Raw genomic sequence first — 25,333 nt, 5'->3', positions numbered from 1 at the left:
ACTCAGAAAGATAATGGGGAGATATCGCTCTGAATTTGAAAAACCCACTCTTAGCTGCAGGCAAAATCAAACTCTGATTCCATTTATCTTTTTTTTTTCTAACATACTTTATTGTATATTCAACAGCCAATTTAAGGTCATGCAAAATCAGACCATGCATGACCACTAACTATAAAAAGAATAAAGCTCTTCTTTTAGTTAACTGGCTTTTTGAATTCTGTTTACAGAAGTGATGAAAGGACCACAGATCTTTGCACATTCTACATATGGTTTTTGTCTATGTCTGTAATGACTAAAATACCACAATTATTGTGTTAGCTTATATGATCAAGAGGTTAGAGTACAATACAATAAACACAAATATGATTAAGAACATTTTTCAGTCAATCATTCAAATCAGTCATTATAGATTAAAGGAATAGGAATAGTAAATCATTTTTTTTCTATGGAAATCAATGGAGTCCATCAACTGTCTGGTTACCGACATTCTTCAAAATATTTTCCTTTGTGTTCAGCAGAAGAATGAAATTCATACAGGTTTGAAACAATAGGGTGAGTAAACGGAGACATCATTTTCATTTTTAAGTGAACTATTCCTTTAATTTGTTTTATGTCCAAGTTAGTGTTTGAATTGCCTTTTTAACTCTGCATGTGGGTGTACCAAAGATGCAGGTGCAGGAGGCCACAAATAAAACTAATGAGGCTTCACTTACTTTTAAAGCCCCGCCATGTGCCTCAGATGTTGTTTTTCCCTCCCCTGGTAAGCCTCTTGGAAGGTTAATAGCTTTGTCACTGCATCAACCTACAATGTTTATGTAATCTTTGTTAAAGAAAGAAAAACATATTTACTAACTCATACGCCCAGATGAACGATGCATCTCCTGCACGCACATATATATACATGATATTATTTTACATGCAAATGTCATGGGTGTATGAGTTAACTTCAAGAAAGTTCACCTGCATAGATGGGGATGAGCTCATAGCAGAGAATTTCCCCCAATGAGCCCAGGAGAGGAAAACAGGAAACCCAGAGAGTCACAACTTGCATCCCATTACCTCACCTGATCAAAATCTGACCACAAGTTAATGTAAAACCAATGGGATGATGGGCTGGAAGTTTTTACCAATTAGATTAACATCAGTAATTGTTTAATCTAAACACAAACAGTAAATGACATTGACAAAGACTAACAAATACTGTAACAAATGTATTGCTAATTTAATTAGGCTAAACAACTCATTAGATGATTCATTAACTAATCTTAACTAATAGGACCTTATTGTGAAGTCTGGCTGACTTGTGTCACATGGAAGGGTTTATTTTTATTTATAATTAGAAAAATTCTGAGGCTCATTAAGATGAATGCACTATAATCAAATGATAATTTTTCATTCAGATTACTTCAAAATATGAAATTATAGCAAAACGTTTTGAAGCAATGTATATGCTATTTATTTTCTTGCTATCTCTTAAGAATTATGACAAACAAAAATTGCAATTCTTCAAGGTAGAGACTTTCTTTTTTTTTTTTTTTTTTTTTTTTTTTTTGAAAATACATCATTTATTGTTACCAAATCTAGCACAAACATTGCTTGTCTCACAATAACTAGAAGTGAATATGTTAATACAGTCTTCCATTAATAGTAGAACATGGAGAAACAATCTCAGCAAGGCTTTTACATAGACCTTTTGGTTCTTATCTGTGTATCTGCTATAATCTGGGACCGCATGCCTCTTTAAATTCAAACCAGATTTTGAGTGAAGTCTTGCTGGGAGCCTCCGCAGGAAAAACCCACTGGCCTCAGAACAATTATATTGGTTATTCCAAACCACAACCATTCTTTGTTTACTTCTCTTTTGAGTTTGATGGGGCTGTGGTGGATGATCTAACACTTAAACAGATTGTGATACAAGTTAAATACAGTAATAATAGGCTATCTAAGGATCTGGGTTTGTGATTTCCCTAAGAATAAATCTGTGCAGTGTAATATGATGTAAAGGTGTGTCAGTGAGTGTATCATTATCAAAGGGTGGTGTATGCATCTCATTATTGTACATTCCCTATGAAATACAACACAGAACCAACAAGAACCCACCCTTTTAAAATCCACACTGCACACTCGAACCATGACCTCACTGAGAAGGTCAACTCCAAAGCACACTTGAATGTTTGAGGAGAGGACGTGCAACACCAAGTCATTTCAGATCAATCTCTATAATGGTTTTAGGAAGCTGCCTAAATATGATTATCCTTTCTGAGCAGTTTATGTGATTTAATGTGTGTCTGATAGTAAAAATCCCTATAGTCCTCAACATGTAACATCCTTTGATGTTACTAGAGCTGGCCCGGGTCTATGGGGGTGCTTGAGGGTGCTATAAGCACCATCAAACGAAAGCAAGTGCACCCTCAGTTGATACTGTAATAATATCATATTGACGAAACAGATCTGACAAACTCTCCAGCATGTATTTGTGTTTGCGGCCTCTGGAGAACATTGTTTCTTTTTACAACGTGTTTTTGCAATGGTGTGCAATGTAGCAAATCACAGACATATTTGTTGATCTCTGGAACGCAATGGCCAATCAGAGATGTCTAATTTAGTCCTGGCACCCACTACACGATTTTCAAATCTTAACCGATTTTAAAACTGTGGGAGTTTTAGAATATTGTATATATATATATATATATATATATATATATATATATATATATATATATATTCCAATTATTTGTAAAAGTAATGACTTGTAACTAATCTTAAATGTTTCACTAGCCTATATACTTCGCTATTCTTGTTATGGTGGAGCCATTTGCATTAGGCTACATCCACACTTTATAGCCTTGATTCTGGAGCCTGTTCTAGAGCTTGACAAATTTATATATAAATAGACTAAATATTAATCATAAGTTTCTGTTCAAGGAGAAAGAAAGTAATAAAGGTGTTGGAACGATCCACCACTAATTCATTCTTTTGGGTCCATTTTTTAGAAGTGTTTTTGCGCCATCATGTGGCAACAATTTTTCAATTAAAAATTATAAAACTTCTAATAAGTTTTCATTACTTTCTGAATTGGCATTAAAGGTCCACATAAATCATGACTCTTGATATTTTTTTTTATAAAATATACAAAGTAAATGTCTAAAAAATCTTAATTTATTACATAGGCTATTCCCAACTGCTTTCATCTGATGTCTAAAGTAGTAGGCCTAAATGTGTTCTATAGGTTACACTTAATCATTTGATGCTGGAAAGATACCTCTAAAAGAAAAAAGAACACTAAGCATGCATGAAAGAGCTGCATAATTGTGGATTTTGATCCGCTTTACTGAAATTACAGTAATAGGAGAAAATTCATGCATTGGGGGTAAAAAAATTATTGAATAACTTGAGATTCGGTAAAAAAATTATTTAATAACTTGAGATTCTTAAGGAATGCATGCACAAAACAAGAAATCTTAACAGGTTTTGGTTGTGAAATTGAGTCTAAATCTCAGCATTCTATAATAATACTTTTATTTTGTAATATTTTTCAGTGATTAAGAATTAACTTATGAAACGCCACTCAAGTGAGGAAGAGTTGTTGCGGATGGGGTGAATGTGATTGGACTTTGGCCTATTATAGCAATCTTTATTGACACACACCCCCAAACTCAAAAAATCAAGTTAACCATTACTTTTTGGGGGAAAAGTGCATGAATTCGCAATATTTGAAGCTTCTCTTCACAATGTAAAAAATGCTGCCTTAAACGTATGTATAGCCTAAAATCAACTTGACAGTTGAAGTTGAAAATTCCTTAACTTATTTAGATGAGTTAAAGTAAAACATATGCTGTCATGAGTTTCTTCACAGTGTGTTACAGTAGCTCTCTCTCTCGCTCTCATCCCTTCACCATATCTCAGGCAAATTCCTCATGACATGCAAGTTTTTCTCAGCTCCTGCTATTTGTCTTTTATCATGACATCAATAGCAGCAAGCAATTAGATAAACGAAGCAGACAGCCACAACATGGTAACCTAATTTTAGGTGTCGCAAGAACATTGTACTACTGACCCCTGGAGGGCGGAGCATAAACACAGAACATATGAGGATTAGACGCGGACGAATCCCGTCTTCTTCTTTCTGGACACACTTCACAGCCAAAATGCCACTGGAGTTGTATCTCGATCTGCATTCCCAGCCATGTCGCTCAGTCTTCATATTTGCCAAGATAAATACAATTCCCTTTGAATTCAAATCCGTGGATTTATCTACAGGTGATTTTAATTTCTGTTTTAATTTAGCTGTTTTATGGATTTGTGCTCTGCAATCTTTATGCAAGCTGTTTTATCTGACCTAACCTTTACATATTTTTGTTTTGTTTTAACATAATGTATTTAGGTTGATGTACAGTGAATATTCTTGACTTCTCAGCAAGAAATGAATTTAGATGCTTCCACATGAAGCATGTTTTTAGGTTAATATTTTGATATTTATCACAGCATTTGGTTTCAATGAAATAGATTTGTATAGGTTCTGCATTATATAGGCATCAATACAAAATCTTGTTTTGTTTTTCCTTGTGCACAAAGGTGAACAATATGGAGATGAATTTGGCAAGGTCAGCATCATAAGGAAAGTTCCTGTTCTCAAAGACGGAGATTTTATTCTCACAGAGAGGTATGTTGTTACCTTGATTTTTAACATTTGATACGTTTAGATTTCCTAATACTAAGTAGCCTAAGCTGATATACTTTCTATATAGTATAGCTATACTGCAGTACTTGGCAGCGAATCATCACACTCCTGACCACTGGTATCCAGCTGATCTGCAGAAGCGTGCACGAGTCGATGAGTTTCTCTCCTGGCAGCACACAAACATAAGAACTCATGGGTCAAAGGTCTTCTGGTTCAGGGTAAGATTTGCTGTTTAAACATTAGATAGATCACTTGTTGTGTCTGTGTGTAATGAGTAAATTGTGACCATGTAACCTCTTTTTTTGCTGATCTAGTCCTTGTCGTAGAAATTTTAAACTGTATATTAAACTAACCATGCTTCTAACATCTAACCTTATTTGAACAGGATGTACTTTATGAAATCAATGGAAAACTTGTGACTTTGACTGTGTGCGTATGTATGTATGTATGTAAAAATAAAAAAAATTGGGAAATGAAACTAGACTCTGTTAGAATCTTGTGATTAACAAATGAAGTTATCATTAAAACAGTTTGCTTGTGCCAGTGACAGAGGAAAAAGGTTGGGGCTTTTGAACCAATTGAACCAATCATATTGAAGGTGACATGTTAGTCTTTTTTGTTTTCTCGATTCTATAAAAACTGTTGTATATGTGTTTTACGGTGGGATTTCTCAATGGAATTTGTCTGAGATCCTCCGGCCTTGCTTCTTGGGAGAGATTCCCTGATAACTGCTCGGGAAGATCTCCTGGCTGTGATTAAAGCATTTAAAGGACATTTGCTGAAAGTCTTTTCATTTCTGCTGCGCAGCAGGTCAGTTTAGGGAAGCAAGCAAGTTAGAGTAAGAAACTTGGCCAGTTGTCGACCGAAGACGCAAGAGCAAGAGTATAAAGGTTATTAAGTATCGATTTGTAGACGCAACAGTTTTATTTTATTAAGTGTCGATTTGCAGATGCTAGATAGTTGGGTTTAGGGGGGAAAATCCACAACATCATCAAGTATGCAACTGTCTCTATATGTAATATTTGACAAAATGCTTTTCTGAATCAGATGTTGGGCTGTAACTGACATTTTCCAACAATTCTAGGGGGTCATACCTGCAGTCACAGGCGCCCCGGTGCCCAAGGAGAAGATGGATGCTGCCGTGGAGGACCTCAATGTGTCTCTGAAGACCTTTGAGGAGAAGTTTCTGCAGGGCAGACCCTTTATAATTGGAGAGAAAATCTCTCTGGCTGATCTTGTAGCCATTGTGGAGATGATGCAGGTACATTGTGTACATTTGATTTCCTAATGCTTGACCTAAACATGACATACTGACCGATTCTGTTTGTGTGTTTTGAAGCCGGTCGGTACAGGTCTAGATGTGTTTCAAGACAGACCTGCTCTGAATGCCTGGAGAGACAGAGTGAAGAAGGAGATTGGTGTGGAAGTCTTCGATGAAGCCCATAAGGTTATAATGAATATTGATGCATTGCCACAAACCTTTGAAAACAAAGGCTTACCTGAGTTTCTCAAACTAAGGCTACAGAAAATGTTTAACTAAGTCTGTTTTGCATGGTCTATTAGTCTAGTTTTATGTTTAAACTTTAATTTTTCATCAAGTTACTTTGCTGTAATATGGTGGACTAGATCAAATATGGATTAGAAAATGTTACTGTATCAAAATCAATAAATTCACTGTGTTCAAAATAAAAACACTATATTAAAATGATACCTACATTTATGCATTTATACAGTCATTCATACATTTATCAGAGTGTGTTTCCTTGGAGTCAAACCCATGACCTTTGGCAATGGTAGTGCCATGCTAAAATCCCTGTCAAGGTAAGTCATTTCACACTATGGCCATTTTTGCAACACCTCCGGGACGATATTTTGGGCATGCAAGGCCAACTCGTATCTATCTAAATGGGGAAATACATAAATCTAAAAAACTTTGCCAAACTCACATTTAAATTTACACATTTCAAATCAGCAAAACATCTTACATGTATACTGTCCCAAAAATATTGTTTCTTATGCTCAAATAGAATTAAAGAGCGTAGATTTCAGGCTGGTTTAGCCAATGCGCATGTGAAATCCCAATCTTCTAACAGCAGTTGCAGTATGAATAACATGAGTCATATGAGTGAAACATGTTTGTACAAGTCTTTGGCCATGCTCTGTTGTTCACAAACAGTATTCATCCATTCAATCCGTAGACATTTTATTGGTATTTTTCACAACTACATTTAGATCACCAAGACAAAAATAACTTTTTCATTACTCTACAAGAACAATTTATATGAATATTATATTAAATAAATACTAACTTGTTTCTAGTTATTACAACCCAGTTTCATGGGAAAATGTAAATATTTAACAAGGTTGTATTAATGCATATGAATTAAAGCACATTCACACCAAGGATGATATAACAGTAACGCTAAAGATACATGGTAAGTTTTTGTTTTCTATTTTTCTACAAATTGTTCTAAATTTAAAGAATAGCAAAGTCCACACCACAACTAAAACAATAATGACACAGAGGAACAATATCATTTGAATCACTTTAAAAAAAAAATCCAGCTGATGAAGGATAAAAACATTGACAGCCAATCAGAATTCATCTAGCTTTTAAAGAGGTTGAGCATTTAAAGTGGCAGATGGCGAAACTGCAGTGCCTGCTTATAATAAAAAGAATGTTGTTGTGCGTTGGTGTTGACGCAAATATAGTTAATGCAAAGCGACTTCCTCTAAATCAGAAAAATATTACAGTGAGTGCTAGTTGTCTATAAATCAAGTCACCTGGTAAACAGTCCTTATCATATCACACATCCCCTGTTTCAACTGTCTGGCTTTTGCTAGATTGTTCCTGTGCCTTCCTACAACAGAACAGACTCCAGAGCTTGTCTTTTAGATGCCTGTTTGAAGCTGTCAGAAGTAAAGAAGTCATGCCACCGTAAAAACTAAAGGCACTGGCTAGAGTTTGGTAGGTGATAAGTCCCCCGATTAACCTTATAATGACGAACAAAGACACAATAAATAGAGTGGACAGATAAACTCCCACCAGGGAGATGGTGATTTTGCACACCAGGAGGTACGAGTCAGATCCTTGCACCTGGGTCTTGTTCTTCTGGAGAGCCAGAGTGTGGGCACACAGATGGACGACCATTCGGATAGAGGTCGGCAGCATGATCATCAGAGGGATCGGGCAGAGGAGACAAATGCCAGCAGCTGCGTATGTATTTGTGTTAATACCTATAGTGAAAAAGGGCTGCGAACAGGTCATGTTAGCGGTGTCATTCACGTTGTCATTTTCATCCAGTGAAGTTGTAATGTCAAGTGAGAACAGAGGAGTGCAAAACAAGAAGGAGAAAGAGCAGCTCAGCAGCACTGCAGCGTTGATCACAGAAGAGATTTTCCTCTTCAGTGTCTGGAAGCACTCAGAGGAAAAACTCACGACTTTGATGCAGTAGAAGAGACTCAGCCATGCAATGGCCCAGAAGCTGTTAAAGCTGGAAGTCATCATCAGATACAATTCGATCCGGATTGATAAAGGATATGGTGTGATGCACCAAATTTGGGGATTCTGAAAAACACCCATCACCAATGAGAAGGTGGCGAGGACCAAGATAATGTTGTTGATGGAGATGACGTTTAGGATCAAACCCACAGTCTGAATGGTCCTGGTCTTCACTTGCTGTTGTATAGTGAAAATGAGGTTAAATAAGTTTCCAGAAACACCAACAAGCGCAAGTCCAACATAAAAAAGAACGTGCTCAATTAAGGTCGAGATCATGATGTTCTCTTCAGAGAGCGAAGCACACAAACCAGAGTCCTGCACTGATATGAGATCTGGAGAGATGCGCATTGTCTTGTAGGGAAACAGGGAATGAATCTCATATGCAAAGTGGCTTTGCGTGAGTGAATCAGAGCAGGCTTTGTTCAAAGCTGAAAACACAAATGAGGTAAAATGAGAGAAATGCACCATGTTCATTACAGTTCAGCTTACATAAAACAAAATTATAAAACAAGAGAATTTGTGAATTTATTATATTGTCTTCGCTGATGGTAAATATACACAACTCATGCATGTCATTTACACACTGAGACTACATTTGTTTTCACAATACAATCAGTATTAAATGTTCATGTTATCAGTGTTTGAAATTTGCCTATTCAAATCCTTGTTTGTTTGTTATTTAGATGTACTTGGAATTATATTGGATAAAATGCAGTCTGTAAAATTTTACTATTCAAATCTCCTACAAGATGTAGGGACTTGAGTTTTCCACTGTCAAAGTCTGTCATTCTAGTAGGGACAATGGATTGATGGGGAATAATTTTAACCTCATAGATTTTTCTATGCAGGGTTTTAAATAAGCTAAATTGGATTTGATAATTATGTACAATGTTGTAGCAAGTTCAGTGACATAGGCCTATACAGTACCGTTCATTTTTAAAAAGAGTTTTAAAAGAAATTATTCAGCAAAGGCGCATTAAATTGATGTGACAATAAAGACATCTATAATGTTATAAACGATTTCTATCTTCTTTCCACAAAAAATATTAAGCAGCACAAATGTTTTCACCACTGATGATGATAATAATAAGAAATATTTCTTGAGCATCAAATTAGCATATTAGAATGATTTCTGAAGGATGTGACACTGAAATATTGGCTGCTGAAAATTTTGCGTTGTCTTTACAGGTATTGCCTAAATTACATTTTAAAATATATCCAAATGGAAAACAGTTATTTAAGATTTCACAACATTACTTATGCAATAAAAATATATTAAAATATAAATTTAATTTTAATACATTTAGCATCTTACATTTACAGTTTGAATATGAAAATGAAATTACATAAAAATGTAATTTAATATATATATATATATATATATATATATATATATATATATATATATATATATATATATATATATATATATATATATATATATATATATATATATATATATTTATTGAGAATATATTTAAATTATTTTTAAGAACTGCGGCATAGTTCCGAAATGAAAATGGATATACATGTAGTAATTTTGAATAGCCTACATTTTTCTCAGTGAAAAGTCTTTCAACCTTCTTCTAAAGTGTCTTTCAGTAGACCATGTGACCTTCTTCTGCGCGAGCTCAGCCCAGCTGCACTCTGCAGTCATTCTTCCCCTGTGTTTACCAAATCACGGCCATGCCTTGCATATTGCTGAACCTCTGTGAATATGACACACAAAAACTCGTCAAAATCAAGAGCGTCAGACTTGGGTCGCTGAAATGGACCTTTAACGGGGTGATCTTGATGTTCATTTGGTAAGTTTCTGAGCAGTTTGTCTCCGCTGTTGTTCATGCTTGTCGCCCCCGCATCATTTAATAACAAGAGCTCATTCATGTAGGCTACATTCATTGATAATGTGTGTTATTTACACGTGTTATGCTGCTGTGTTTAGATGTAACGTTACGGACGAAAATTAAATTATTCATTCGGAGTCCTAAGTCATTTTTATGTCTTTACTTTCCAGTATCATGATGTTATGGAACAAGGAATATCAAGAGTATGATCTAGTGGTCAGTTCTGTCACCACAAAGGTTAAGGGAGTGGCAGATATATCTATACCAGACATTGGAGAAGTCGTGTGGGATGTGGTGGACTACAGTGGACCATCGCAGGTAACACTACCAACATTTATTATTATTTTTCATAACACTGCAAGGCCTGCCCAGTCGGTCCAACGACAAGCGGGTGAAGGTTTACTGTGTGTTACTGTCTTTTCATCGTGGCAAAGTAATTTAATTCCAATTAAACTTTTATCTGACTCCATTTTATCACGACCTCGAATTTAGGTTAGAATGCCATAGAATAGTTTAGCGACACGTTTGATTATTCTATTTAACTCTTTACTCTTATTATCTTCGTTCATTCGGGTGCCAAAGTCGCACAGGGTCCCCCGGCCATTAATATAATGCGGGCCCACGATCACAAACTCGTCACTTTTTGGTCACCAAACAGAGGTAATCTTAGGCGGTGGCATTCATGCTTACTCGAGCTAAGATTTTTTGTGTAGCCCCCATGGATATAGGCTATACACTTGAATTAAATCTACTCAAGTGTGATCGTGTCTCAAATGGGGATGTTAATATAGCAATAGAGTTCAGATGTTAATTTCCTTTGTTTTCTCAGAGAGTTCTCAATCTTTTTTTATTTAATTGCATATGTAATTATAAGTAGAGAGAGAGATTTATTTATCCTTTCGGAAATTTGTTCTACACCATACAGTACGTCTGATACATTTATACATAAAACAACAAGACAGTTGACAAGACAGAATTCCTTGTTGTTTTATGTATAAATGTATCAGACGTACTGTTGCCTTCTCTTCCAGTTCTTACACCACAATAAAATTGTTCTTAAGTAGATTTAGGTTTGTATTCCAATAACTCTTGAAAACAAGTTAAAAAGTCATGAAATGTTGTTGTTGTTTTATTTTGGCAGGGAAAAAACTCGTTTTTTGTTGCGACAAATGTCATAGTCACAAAGAACCAAAAACAAGGTAATTGCCCAGAGGTAAGTGCAGTTAATTTTTATTTCAGTTGCAATACGAAGTATATCTGAAGTCTTGAAGATTTATTTCCATTGTGGCCCATTATATTTAGTGATGATTCTATCTCCATGGATCTCCACTCAATCTCCATTTTCCTTATAAGCCAAATATAATCCATTCAACAGATGGTCTACTTCTGTTGTTCTACTTGGTTGTTCTACCATTCATATGTTCTACTTCAGATCCCACCACATGGAAAGCTGTGTCGAACAGACAAAGACTGCGAGAAAGGGTTGTCTGACCAACATAACCATGGTAATGTTATATGAAGATGCAATTTGTGTCCTGGCTGCAGATTTGTTATGCGGAAACATTTCAATGCCAGACCAATCCATCATTTGTTTGAATATTTGAATAATACTACCCAAGCTGTATTTTAAATTTTTCAGTGAAAGCCTAAACCATTATCTGAAGTCTTTCCATGATCTGAGGTCTGTTCCTATGTTTGCCTCTAAGGTGTTCAAACAGGTGCTTGTGTGAAATTGGACATACTGAGGAAAACATGTGAAGTTAGAACTTGGTGCCCCATTGAGAACAAGAAGAATCCCAGGTGCTGTAATGTGCAATGCTACTTTTCATTAAACATACTGTGACTGCAAAGCTATTTGGCAATAGAGAAATGCTGCTAAAGGAGTAAAACAGTTGACACTGCAGTTCAAACTTACCAGTGCTGCCATAGAGACCTTTGAGGAACCTGTTTGAGGAACATGCACTTTTATTTGCCACTTTTACATAAACTGAGATTCTGTATGCGGATGTTTTCTTAAGTCAGACTTTCATTTCTTTTTTCCCCAGACCTGCCCTTTTAGCATCTGCAGAAAACTTCACTGTGCTGATCAAGAATAACATCAGATTTCCAGCCTTTAATTACATAAGGTAGTACATAAGTTGTACAGTAGTAAATGCTGTGACATTTACTGAACAAATTTGGTGCATCAACATTCTTTAAGCATATGTGAACAGTTATTGAAGTAAATGCTAGCCAGAAGGAAGCAGGGTAATATTCATTATTCAAAAACTGATAATATAGGCATCCATTTATTTATGTGTCTTAGAAGAAACATTCTCCCTGAAATGAAGGACACTGACCTTAAGGGTTGCATCTATAACCGCCACAAAAATCAATACTGCCCCATTTTCCGTTTGGGAGACATTGTGAGTGAGGCCAAGGAGAACTTTTCAGAGATGGCAGTGGAGGTAAATGCCTTTTGTTCCAAGCACACTAAAATATACACTAATGTTAAAAAAAATAAAAATTTAAGGAACTCTCAATGCATTTATCTCATCAAAACAGTATATAAGTTATATTGTATATAATATAATAAAAACAAGTTATATTGTTATATTGCAATAACTATTTGCTATTTAAATATTTTAAAATGTAATTTATTCCTATGATGGCAAAGCTGCCTTTACTCCAGTCTTCAGTGTCACATGCAGTGTTATTTTGTATCATTGATATACTAGTATAGTTTTTGTTAATATTTTGAATTAGACAATTTTTTATATATATTTTCTGTTTTCACTTTAATTTTAGTTTAGTTTTATTAATGTATATATATTTTATTGAAATGTTAAGAAGGTCTATATAGATTTTCTTTGTAGTTGTAGTTATTTTAGTACTATGAGTTAAGTAAAGTAAAAGGAAAATGTTGCTTCGGCAACTAGCTGAAATAAAATAAGTTTAAGTGTTTTTATTTTAGTTAAAAAACATATTTTTTTTCAGTTAATGTTAGTTAGTGATAACATCCCTGGTCACATGAACTTTCAGAAATAATTCTTATATGCTGATTTTGTGCTCAAGAACCATTTCTTATTATTATCAATGCTGAAAACAGTTCTCCTGCTTAATGGTTTTGTGGAAAATTATTAAAAAAAATCATATTTTCTGATGAATAAAAAGTTCAAAAGAACAGCATTTATTTGAAATATAAATCTTTTGTAACATTATATAAGTCATTACTGCCAATTTTGATCTTGAAATCATCCTTACTGATTAAAAAAATCTTACCAACCGCAAACTTATGAACGGTAGTGTATTTGTGTAATTTAGTTATAAGGCATGCCAGTATAGCATTGTCCATGTGTCTGCTTCACAGGGTGGGGTAATTGGGATCCAGATAAACTGGGACTGTGACCTGAACCGCATTTTTCACAACTGTCTGCCCAAATACACGTTCCGTCGCTTGGATGAAAAAGAAAGCAACCGAACCGTGTACCCTGGGCTCAACTTCAGGTATGAACAACTGAAATCATATTGAAAAGTATGTGAACTGTTAAACAGTCCTTTCTTAAAGATATACCATTTTTTATAGGTTTGCGAGATACTCTACAGTGAATGGTGTGGAGCAGAGAACGCTCTTTAAAATGTATGGCATTAGGTTTGATGTTATGGTGTTTGGGAAGGTGAGATCATATTATCCTATATTGTCATAACTGTGCATGTTCGCTTTGGATTTTAGGACATACAAAGAGTGCTCTATATTCTTCACAGGCTGGAAAATTCAGCATCATTCAGCTAATCATCTACATTGGATCCACGCTCTCGTATTATGCTCTCGTGAGTAACCCTTAAGTCCTCAGATGGTGATTTTAAAATAATGAAATATTTACCATTGAGTTTTCTTTAGACAACAATATTCCTGGACTGGCTTATTGGTACCGGCTGTTATTCCAAAGAGGCAAAGCAGACCTACACTGAGAGGAAGTTTGAGGCCATTCAGGACCGAGAAGAGGTGAACACACATTAAAAACACTGACTCAGTTTGTTGTGTGGCAGATTTTTCACACTGTTAATGCTTTAAACAAGCTGTAACTGGGATTCTGTATGTATGAATCTAACTTGTTGAAATGTGTCTGTTGCAGTGCTTTCTTTGTGTGTCATTTGTGGATGAGGACAAGTTGAGGGTGGTGAAAAAATCCAGAAAGAAAAGACTACAGGAGACTAAACCCCTTTCCTTACACCAGCGCAAAGTAAGATGCCCAAATTATATTGTCACACTTGCCAGTAAATGAATGCTTGTTTTTAAATCTAAATAAAGCATTATTTTAGTTTTAAAACTGTACTAAAAGACTAGTTCATCCAAAAAAGAAAGTTCTGTCATCATTTACTCATTCGACATACTTTTTTTCCACAAAACACAATGAATTCAATACAATGGCAGTACATTCTGACTCACTTTAACACTAATAAAGCACCCAGAAGTGTCAGCAAGCACTCCTTTATTTCCCAGGTGCTGTTCCCAAGAGTTGTTTTTGGTGAAAAAGAAACTGTTATTTAAGCAATAATATTGTAAAATTGTAAATGGCAAAATCCTGTGCACCATCAATGAATCTTTTACACTGGTTTGCAATCATTATTTTACTGCTAAAATTCTGAAAATGGTGTTCAAATACTGTGAAAATGATCAGCAAGCAGCATGTACCATTTCGCTGACATGCTTTAGTGCTTTCTTCAGCGTTAGTGTTCTGTATGTACTGAAATTGTTTTGAATTAATTTATGTTTTTTGTTTAGAACAATGTTAGGGTAAGTAAATTATGACTTTATTTTAAAAAATATATATATTTTATATATTTTATATATTCATTTATTATATCACAAATTAAATTATCAGTCAGATACTATTCGTTTTTATTAATATTTTGAATTAGTTCTTATTTAAATAAAACAAATTGTATTAGAATTAGTTTTTGTAATGTCTATATAGTTTATATTAATTTTATTTTGGGGTTTTTTTGTATTACAAGTTAAACTAAATGAAAATGAGAAATGTTGCCCCACCAACTAGCTGAAATAAAATTTATGTTTTTAATATTTTCAGTTAAAGTTAATTTTTTCCCAAGTTTTTTAGGTTTAGGGGCTGTTTACACAATACCATTTTCAACTAAAAACAGAAAACTTTTTATGCGTTTTGGCCGTTCATTTACATGACAAAGGTGTTTTGGGGGCCTGAAAATGCATCATTTTTAAAAACGATGCCGTTATCGTTTGTGTAAATTACAAAAACGCGAATTTGTGAAAAAAAGAGATGTCATGCTCATGCATATTTCATGTTCAGTCTATAGGGGTGCGGTGTTTCTTTACAAAGTTACATCGCCAACTACTGGCCTGGATGCATAATACAGCATTTTTTATCGTTTTCGCGGATCCATGTGAACGGGGATCGTTTTAACAACGTCTACAAGCAAAAAAACGCAAAGGAAAAACTTTTCTGTTTTTAGTACATCGTTGTTGTGTAAACGTACCCTTAGTTACTTATAATAGCCCTGGTCTGTTCTCTATCAGAATGATTTGGCGAGCATGAAGACTCTGATGAGTGTTCTGCAGTGTGACCAAAGCAGAAGTGAGCCAGTACAGAATGGCCAGGATGGTGAACTTATGGTATACAAAAACCTTCCTAGAAGGCACAGCAGCGGACAGAGCACAGATACACCATTACTGGAGATGTCACAGTCTGGGTGTCCGGCCTGGTGTCAGTGTGGCTGCTGCCGGCTTTCAGACATCCTGCAGGAGCAGCTGTGCTGTCGATCAGGAAAAGGGCGCTGCATAACCTCCTCCCCGCTCTTTTCAACACTGGTTGTCAGTCGCTCAGTCCTGGAGACCGCTTTGTTCTATGTGGATCCCCTAGCAGAGCTGCAAGAGGGGGCTCTGCGCCATGGAGCCTATGCTCAATTCATTAGATGGCGGTTTGGTGACAGCACACCCAGAGATGCTATTCCAGTAATACCAAGTTGCTGTATATGGAGGATAAGAGCAGAATACCCAAGCCCTGATGGGAAATACAGTGGCCTTAGACTTTATCAGGCTGTACCATCAGAATTCAACAGATAATAGACTTTATTCGTTTTATGATTAGATATTCAATCAGAATGACAATGTCTTATGATTATGCATAAAAGGGAATGATACTAACTACAATCAATAATACAGAATATGATTGGTCATTTTTACAATTTTAACCTGCAAAGCAAACAAACTATGTATCGTATTAACCCCAAAAACATGATCATGTCATTAAGTTTTACTAAGACAGATGCCTTTGAAGTAAAAAAAAAAAGTAATTAATCCAGAGGTCAAACATGTACAGCCAAACTGGTTTACTAATGATTTACACTGATACACTCATAAACTGCAATAAGTATGTTATCATATGTATTAATCAAATGTGATGGATACAATTTAGTATACAATACTGTTTAAAAGTTTGGTCAGTAAGATTTTATTTTTTTCAAATTTAAGAAATTAATACTTTTATTTAGGAAGGATGCATTTAGTTGATCAAAATGTTGTGCTGCATAATATAGGCCTATCAGAAAAATATTAAGCAGCACAACTGTTTTCAACATTGATAATAATAAATAAATGTTTCTTGAGCAGCAAATCAGCATATTAGAATGATTTTTGAAGGATCATGTGACACCGAAGACTTGATAAATGATGCTGAAAATTCAGCTGCCATTACAGGATTTAAATTGTAATAATATTTTTGAATAATGTAGTTTTTCTGTATTTTTGATTAAAGAAATGCAGCCTTTTTGAGTTTACGAGACTTCTTTCAAAAATATATAAAAAAAACCTTACTAACCCCAAACTTTTGAATGGTAGCCTATTGTATGAAAAATAAAATACAAGAGCATATTTGATGCTAATGATTTTAAGTGCAGTGAAAGTGTCCAGTCCATTCCATCATGGAGTCCCATATGAGGTGCTCTCCATGGAGCTCTATAACAGTAAAAAAAAGTATATATATAATTTTGCTAAACAGTAAATAAATCATTTTGAAAAATTGAAGTGACTTTTACTCACCAGTGGCACACCGTCACTTTTTTTGTCCAGGTGAATAAATTTATGTTTGGCATAGTCACGGTCCTTCATACAAGTAAGCATGACCCAGTCACAAACAGCATTCACCTGGGAGAAATTCAGGAACAATATGAAAATACTTGATTCAAAGCCATTTTACTCAAATAGGTGATTAATAATAATAATAATAATAATAATAACTAGTGCTTACCAAGCTAAGAAAGGCAAGAGTGGCACCAAGATTCACAATAGTGGGCACAATATGGAATTTACCAGCCTAAAGAGACAAAACAATACAAAGTAAACAAATCTGAAGGTTGACTAAGATGCTGGTTATTATATCATGCTTTAGAGACTAGCAGACAAACCTTTCCAAACACAATCACATCAAAGCGGATTCCAAAGCCCTTTATCAATGTCCGTGTTTCAATGCTTTCATTGTTTTTATAATATTTAGCATATCTGTGGGAAAGCAAAAATTGTTATCCAATACAAATAAAGATAGCTTTAGATTCAAAGTATTACAATCAAAAATCTAAATTTTCAATGTACCGGAAATTGTTGCCAGGGGCAACGTTATTTTCAGGATTTTTGTTGTCCAGTCTGCTGAAAGAATATCTTGGAATGCAGAAGTGTTCTGGGAAGTCCAAGTCACAACTCCAGTCAATGAAAATCGCTATAATACCACCCTTTAACATTGAAACACATTGTCAATTACAAGTAAAATACAAGAAAAAAAAAAGTTAAATACTAAAAATAAATACACTATTGTTCAAACATTTGGGGTTGGTTTTTGAATGAAGTCTCTTATGCTCACCAAGACTGCATTTAGGGTATATATATATATATATATATATATATATATATATACACACACACACACACACACACACACACTGATTTGGTACTTAAGAAAAATCTATGTTATCAATGTTGGTCAACCGTATAAACCATTATAATAAAAAAATATAGATTCTTTGTTGAGTAGACAGAAATACAAAGTTATGTTTCATGAAACTATAGATGGCTTATAGGTCCTTAACCAGGGGTGCAGGGGGTTCACCAAATTTGAATAATTAAGTGATAATGTACATCACAAAATAAACCCCGACAGGGTGATCCCCCAGCCAGCTGCAGCAAGGGGGTATTCCAGAAAGCAAGGTTATCCCGTCAAACATACACTGAACTCTTAGTTGATTAACCCAATGCTTGCTTACTCAAAGTATGCTGGTTCCAAAAACGCATCCGGGAGTAAGTTCTAACCCAGAGTATATTCACAGTTAACACACGACATTCTCAACAGAGCGACAAATCGATGAGTCACCATGGAAACAAACGCTAAGAAAAGCACGCCATACTACTACTTTTAATGTCGATTTACATGGTGAATATCGCCCCTATTTAGTGGTTGTGCAATCAATTTTGAATCTTTTTTGTTTAATAATCTTTAATCACTGTGAATAAGAACTACATTGTTTGTTTGATGCTAATTATACAATACAAAGAAAGACTGATTAAACTAAATAACAATGTGTGCTTGCAAAGATAACATGGCTGTAAAAGTTTATTTTTATGTTTAGTCATTTATTGCTTGAAAGGTAAGATATATCAAATGTAATACATAACATAGAAAACGTCCTGTTGCAAAAATAAAAAAAACGTCTGAATGTAGATCAACCATGTGTGAGATGCTAATATATTATAAAAAAAATACAAAAAACATTACCTTGTTTTAATAGTGCTTTAGCATATATCAATATAACTATTTATAATATTGTGTGCAATCTGTTAGGCCCACTGGAGCCTCATCAATAGGGCACACATGCGCTGGCTGAACACCTCTGAAGTAAACTAATTCTGAAACAGAGCCTGCTCCGGAGCAAGTTGCTATGGCAACTTACATACCATGAAACTTACCTCCATTTTTGGAACCGAAAGTTGAGGTTATCCGCTTACTTGCCCTTAAACATACCCGGCTATGTCACATAACCTGCTTTCTGGAATACCCCTAGATCTATTCCGCCAAAGACCAAACATTTCAACATTGTCATATTACCATGCCAAACAGTCTGAGAGTTGTAATGACAGAACAGCATTTATTTGAAATAGAAATTATTTGTAACATGTCTTTACTGTCACAATTTAATATATCCTTGCTGAATAAAAGCAATCCATTATATTGAATCCATTATGTTGTATTAAAAAAAATTGTTCTGACCCTAAACTTTTGAACAGTAGTGTATAAGTAATACAGATATACAGTTGTAATCAAAATGATTCAACCCCCATTGCAAATCAGACTTACAGACTTTCAGCTGTTTGCAATGAACAAATTAAAAGAAATTGAAATAGCTCAAAACAACAAATGTTTCAAGTGGTCTCCCCAAATTCAACTGAAAATGCAACTTTTAATGATGTCTGCAGTCTCAAAATTATCGAACCCCTTCATGGCAAGCATCTTTAGTACTTGGTAGAACACTCTTTTGCTGTTATGACCTGCTGCAAAGGAGATGTATAACCAAACACCAGCTTCTGGCAGCGTTTCTGAGGAATCTTAGCCCATTCCTCATGATGAGCAATGGCCTCCAGTTCAGTAATATTCTTGGGTTTGCGTGCTGCAACCGCTTTCAAATCCCACCAGAATTTTTCTATGGGGTTCAAGGCAGGTGACTGTGATGGCCACTGTAGAATCTTCCAGGACTTCTTCTGCAACCAAGCCTTGATGGAATTTGAGGTATGCTTGGGATCATTTTTCTGTTGGAAGATCCAATGACGCCCAAGCTTCAGCTTCCTCACTGACGGCATGACGTTTTCTCCTAGGATTTCCTGATACTTCAATGAATCCATCTTGCCTACCACACACTGCAGGTTTCCAGTGCCAGAGGATGCAAAGCAGCCCCAGAACATCACCGAGCCACCACCATGCTTAACTGTAGACAGATTGTTCTTTTCAGCATAATTATGCTTCATTCTTCTTCCTCCAGACATACCGCTGATCCATAGGGCCGAAAAGTTCCACAGGACAGAATCCCCAAACTTCTGTGGCTTATTTATATGATTTTGAGCAAATTGGAGCTGACTTTTCTTGTGCTTTTGGGTCAGTAGTGGTGTACGTCTTGGAGTTCTGGCATGGAAACTGCATGCGTTTAGTACGCGCCTTACTGTCTAAGCTGGAACCTCAGTGCCTGTTGCCACCAAGTCTTACTGCAGGTCTTTTGCAGTCACTCAAGGGTTTTTCTGATTGATAGCTTCCTTTTTCTGCCCTGTCCAGGTAGTGTAACCACTGTTCCTTTAACTTTAAACTTGTGGCCTATGCTTCCTACGGTTTCTCTAGGAACATTTAGTGCGTTCGCTATCTTATTATATATTTATATATATATTTTTTGTATCCTGTTCCTTGTTTGTGAAGGCCGATGATATATTCTTAACTATTTAGACCATTCTTTTGACTTCTAACATGCAGTCAAACGTGACACTCAACAAACCTAGCCAGTTCAGGTATTCCATTTGTTCTAGCTCAAGCACACCTGGTGCAACTAATGAAGCCCGTGATTGAGATGTGCTCGAGAAAACACCTGTATTGCAGATTTGTGCTGTTGTGAGGGATTCTATTCAGGGGGTTGAATCATTTTTAGACTGCAGAAGCCATTAAAAGTTGCATTTTCAGTTGAATTTGGGGAAATCACTTGAAACATTTGTTGTGTTGAGCTATTTCAATTACTTTTGTTTACAGACTGAACGCCAATAAACCTGACTTGCAATAGGGGTTGGATCATTTTGATTACAACTGTATAGCATTATTGAAGATACAGACTTTAAGAGCAATGACGCTGAAGTCTTCTCCTGCCTCGGTTACAATGTCCCCCAGACGGAAAATAGGACAGTGTGGGTCTGTTTTACGATTAAACGTGCAGTTTTTTAAGTATGTGGAGTTGATGTGTTGCAGAATGTTTCGCCTAGAAATAACACAAAACATGACATTGAAAGGATCAAATTTACATAACTCAAATTTGAATTTAAAATAATGTTTCTCTCTCAACCAGTCATCTTTGAAGACCTTAGATTTAAATGATTACCATAATGTTACCATGTTGTTTCTGTTCATCTATGATTAAAGTGCATGACCTACAAATGAATGAACTTACTTTCTGAAACTGAACATTGGATATTGTATGTTGTTTTTGATGAGCACTGTGAAGTCCTCCGCTGCACTTAGAAGAGCAGGTCTGTACGATCACAAACTATATTAATATTCCCAGTTTCAATTGTGCAAACTGCATCAAACTTGTTCACTTTTACTAAAGAAACTCACTTTGGAATGATGGTATCATTTTCAAGTGGACACCATGCCATCACCTCACAGGTTTTGATTGTATTCGAGTATTGTACACATCGGCCAGTCTGAACACCTGCGAGGAGGATCACAGAGATTGCTTTGTGGCATTGATTTGCGTCTTATCTCTAATATGCAGAACATGAAAACTCACCGTTGCCACGGATTTCATTGAATCCCTCTTTACAATCACTGTCTGATTTACAATTAGTGAATTCACTTGGAATCTGTAAAAAGGAATCATTCATAATGCAACGTGCAACTCTTCATGTGTGAGAGTGGACATATGCAAATCTGTTTTATTGTACCTCAGGACAGCTGCTCTGGGTCTGGCCAGGAGTGACAATCATATTTGTTAACACAAAGAAAGAGTTTTCTCCCTACCAAAAAAAAAAAAAAAAAAAGAATGCTTGAATGTGGAATTAATTTCTACAAAATGCATGTCTGTTGGACAAACAAATTAACTCAAATTAAGAGAAACCACTGTATTTCCTCTGCAATGGGTTTCTGTCAAACAAATTAGATACCTGGGGTGGGATGACATATTCAGATACGTCCCAAACATGAACTCCCTCAATGGATGAATTGGTCAAAATGTTTCCTTTCACCTTGGTGCTGACTGAGCTGATCACTGAGTCTTGGTTCTGGTAAGCGCGCTGATACCAGCAGACATATCTTTAAAAGTATACAGATATGGAGTTACCCTGAACAGTCAAGACTGCATTGAATTTCACTGAGAACATGATATACGGTACTATGCAGAAGTCTTAGGCACGTTAATATTTTCACCCCAGGAAAATGGTTTTGATTTATCTTTTTCTGTAGTGTGTCAGTAGGAAATATCAGTTTACATTTCCAAACATTCCTTTTGCCATTACTTGTAATAATCCAGTGAGATTTTTGTAAGCACAAGGAGTCTGACAACAGCCGGTGCTCCACACGGAGATCCGATCTCACTATCATCGTGTCTGTCGGTGATCATATGAAGAAACTGAGACGAGACTAAATCCAGAAGAACTGTGGCAACGTCTCCAAGAAAGCTGAAGAAACCTTCCTGCAAAGCTCCCTGAAAAACTATGCGCAAGTCTACCTAGGACAAAAACTGTTTTAAACGTAAAGGGTGGTCACACCAAATATTGATTTGATCTAGTTAATATAAGTTAATTGATCAATAAAATCTATTTTTTACATTATTTTTGAAAGCATCTTCACTTTACAGCATTTTTACACAAGTGCCTAAAACTATTCACAGTACTGTAGCTTTGCAGGAAGGTTTCTTCAAGTGTCTTGGAGTCGTTGCTGCAGTTTTTCTATATTTAGTCTGTTTCAGCTTTTTTTTATGTGATCACAGACAGACTTGATGGTGAGATCAGATCTCCATGTGGCGTACCAGCTGTTGTCAGACTCCTTCTGCATACAAAATTCTCACTGGATTATTACATTTTTTGGCAAAATGAATGTTTGGAAATGTATACTGATATTTGCTACTGAAACGCTACAGTAAAACAAAAAAGAACTGGCTGAAAACCATTTTTTGGTGAAAATACTAACGTGCCTAAGACTTTTGCACAGTACTGTACAACAATAGGCTTGTAAAACTCTAATTCAGGGGCGTACAAACCTGCTCCTGGAGGTAAGAGTGTTGGAGCTAAACTCTGCATGATGCTGGCTCTCCTGGAGCAGGAATGGACACCCCGTTCAAATTAAATCAAATTACACTCTTATTCAAAGTGACTTAAAAATGAAATGAATACAAGTAGATGCAATCAATATTTCTGTTGAAGTACAATAAGGCCAATAATTATCTCAAAATATACTCACATGACAACATAGGCGACGATCAAGAACTCTATCAGTCTGAAGAGGAATCCTAGTCTTTTGTTAGTAATAACCAGCGTTACAGGTGTTTGATATTCAAAAAGACAGTGGAGGCAAACACAACAGCTGCACTTAGAGCCCATCGCTGAAGAAATGTCCACTATGAAATAACAGTACTTGATGTAAGGTCAGAACACTATGTGTCTTTCTGTAGCCTGATATCCACTACACTTCTCTATAGAATTTACACATGCTTTGAATGTAATTTCTTTTCATACAGGAACAATGAATGTGTTAAGATAAGCACTGCTATCCATCTGCATGTATTTGGTTATACAGTACCAGTAGCATTTGCACTCGGCACATTTGCAAGCCAATGTCTATAACGGTGCAAAACCCATGAAAATCAAGTGGTTGAATCCTCTCAGCAATGACCAACACCTCCTAAACACCTTATATGCTATAATTATAACAGAAAATGCACTAAAATGTGTCCTTACATCTCAGTACTTGACAGCTCATTTAGTATGACCGATTAATACAGTATACAAAATTATAAACGTTAACAAAAATTTCTGCCCCCTCCAAAAAAAACACAATCAATTGAAAAATAGAAAAATCACCCATTTATTTCTCTAAGCATAAAATGAACATTATAAAATGGATCAAACCAAAATGCTGGTAAAATTATGAATAAAAAAAATTCAGTAAAGTTTACAGTAAAAAAAGAAAGAAAGAAGGTATAAAACTAGCGTCTCTTCTGGAATACGTTCCCTCGTCCTGGTCCACCACGTCCACGTCCTCTGGCAGCCACTGCAAAAACATTCATGCAAACACAGCTTGATATCATCTTTACAACATACAATATAAATAACGTCACATTAATTCTCTGAAAAATGCTTGTTTCTGATGCAAGATGTGTGGACTGGGTTCAAGAGGCTGTATGTACCTTGGGCTTTGAGAATAGCTGCTTTTCCTCGACCTGCACCAGCTGCCTGATTTTTGTTCTTCATACTCTTTAACATGGGAGCATTTTTCAGCATGTCGGGGAGGATGAGGAACCTGATCTTACTGCCACGAATATACACCTGCTCCAGCTGAGATACACGGCCATCCCTGTATGTGACTGTGATGTTTGCCATCTGGAGGAAATTGAACATGGAAAGTAAAGAATAAGGCAACCTTTCAGACAGAGGAGTGTTTTTACTTGGTGCAAACCTTATTATGAATTCAAAGAATAATATCCAACACAAAGACTCATAAAACAACTAAAAACTCAACTTACAGTATAAAATATCTATAAGGGTAAAATAATGCATCTTTTAAATAAGCATTATTTTCATGCCTTAAATTAGTTTTCAGTACAAATGCCAAATCTTAGTACCTGGCAGTTCATGTTGTCCTCAGCCTCGATGAGTTTGCCCCTGTAAACCTCCCCAGTGTTGGTTTCACAGGTGACTATGTGTCCCTCTGCTTCATGAAGAACTTTGATGGGCACTCCAATAGACATCTTATTAACAAGTTGTCTGTGAACTGTGTGTGAGAGAGAGAAAATGAGACCCTTCAGAACATTTGCCAGAAGAGAAATAACTTCGACAGAATGTCAATCTTTGTATTACGAGGTGAAAGCTAACGTGGAAGCTGAATAGACTGAAATGAATGGGTCAGACACAAGATATTGAGGTTGTTCGTAAACAAGCAAGGGAAACAAAAAACCCCACACAACTAACGTTAGAGTTAATTGTTTGAACACAAATCTACAAATAATTCCCTACAGACACGTTCCATTTTTTCCGAAAAATTAATTCAAATTCTCACCCAAACGTGCACAGAACGTCCACAAACAGTTTTTCTTCGACGTTCTATAGAATTTCCGGGGATTTTATTGTAACTTACTGGAGACACGCACTGCCACCTACTGGACTGAACTAAAACATAATTTCATTCCACAAGTGCCATTTATAACCAAACTTTAATTTAGTTTGATATTTAAATACCCTGGTTCATCTTTTTATTTATATTGAAATAAATAAATAAATACATACCTGTATAGTATTCACTCAGTTTGAGAAGAAAAAAGTGATTCATTCTGTTTCTAGGC

The 25,333-nt window shown here is 35.7% G+C and overlaps 5 protein-coding genes across 5 annotated transcripts; 2 read left to right on the top strand and 3 right to left on the bottom strand.

Annotated features, from left to right (window-relative positions):
* Window positions 1–4,106: 4,106 nt before the first annotated feature.
* Window positions 4,107–6,389, top strand: gstt1a (glutathione S-transferase theta 1a). The gene is made up of 5 exons (XM_082187966.1): window positions 4,107–4,260; window positions 4,576–4,663; window positions 4,749–4,899; window positions 5,766–5,942; window positions 6,021–6,389. The coding sequence occupies exons 1-5, from the start codon at window positions 4,149–4,151 to the stop codon at window positions 6,219–6,221; spliced, it is 729 nt and encodes a 242-aa protein (XP_082044092.1). The 5' UTR covers window positions 4,107–4,148; the 3' UTR covers window positions 6,222–6,389.
* Window positions 6,250–9,497, bottom strand: LOC309512407 (taste receptor type 2 member 40-like). Its single transcript, XM_082187965.1, has one exon. It carries the CDS (start codon window positions 8,655–8,657, stop codon window positions 7,488–7,490), a length of 1,170 nt encoding a protein of 389 aa, XP_082044091.1. The 5' UTR covers window positions 8,658–9,497; the 3' UTR covers window positions 6,250–7,487.
* Window positions 9,498–9,732: 235 nt separating this feature from the next.
* Window positions 9,733–16,505, top strand: p2rx7 (purinergic receptor P2X, ligand-gated ion channel, 7). Its single transcript, XM_082187698.1, has 13 exons — window positions 9,733–9,988; window positions 10,198–10,345; window positions 11,169–11,240; window positions 11,460–11,532; window positions 11,734–11,827; window positions 12,073–12,153; window positions 12,333–12,474; window positions 13,377–13,513; window positions 13,593–13,683; window positions 13,772–13,837; window positions 13,908–14,012; window positions 14,143–14,250; window positions 15,564–16,505. The coding sequence occupies exons 1-13, from the start codon at window positions 9,870–9,872 to the stop codon at window positions 16,107–16,109; spliced, it is 1,782 nt and encodes a 593-aa protein (XP_082043824.1). The 5' UTR covers window positions 9,733–9,869; the 3' UTR covers window positions 16,110–16,505.
* A 6-nt stretch (window positions 16,506–16,511) lies between these two features.
* Window positions 16,512–23,697, bottom strand: p2rx4b (purinergic receptor P2X, ligand-gated ion channel, 4b). The gene is made up of 12 exons (XM_082187700.1): window positions 23,236–23,697; window positions 21,942–22,089; window positions 21,723–21,794; window positions 21,569–21,641; window positions 21,394–21,490; window positions 21,227–21,307; window positions 20,896–21,037; window positions 17,634–17,770; window positions 17,450–17,543; window positions 17,293–17,358; window positions 17,085–17,189; window positions 16,512–17,000 (listed from the first exon to the last, which is right to left on the bottom strand). Exons 1-12 carry the CDS (start codon window positions 23,373–23,375, stop codon window positions 16,965–16,967), a joined length of 1,191 nt encoding a protein of 396 aa, XP_082043826.1. The 5' UTR covers window positions 23,376–23,697; the 3' UTR covers window positions 16,512–16,964.
* A 138-nt stretch (window positions 23,698–23,835) lies between these two features.
* Window positions 23,836–25,158, bottom strand: snrpd3 (small nuclear ribonucleoprotein D3 polypeptide). The gene is made up of 4 exons (XM_082187703.1): window positions 25,051–25,158; window positions 24,617–24,765; window positions 24,182–24,374; window positions 23,836–24,045 (listed from the first exon to the last, which is right to left on the bottom strand). Exons 2-4 carry the CDS (start codon window positions 24,740–24,742, stop codon window positions 23,981–23,983), a joined length of 384 nt encoding a protein of 127 aa, XP_082043829.1. The 5' UTR covers window positions 24,743–24,765; window positions 25,051–25,158; the 3' UTR covers window positions 23,836–23,980.
* Between the last annotated feature and the right edge of the window lie 175 nt (window positions 25,159–25,333).

Source organism: Leuciscus leuciscus (assembly GCF_965113295.1).
Source record: "Leuciscus leuciscus genome assembly, chromosome: 13".
In the NCBI taxonomy this organism is placed as follows: Eukaryota; Metazoa; Chordata; class Actinopteri; order Cypriniformes; family Leuciscidae; genus Leuciscus; species Leuciscus leuciscus.
This window is presented reverse-complemented; position numbering and strand designations above follow the sequence as displayed.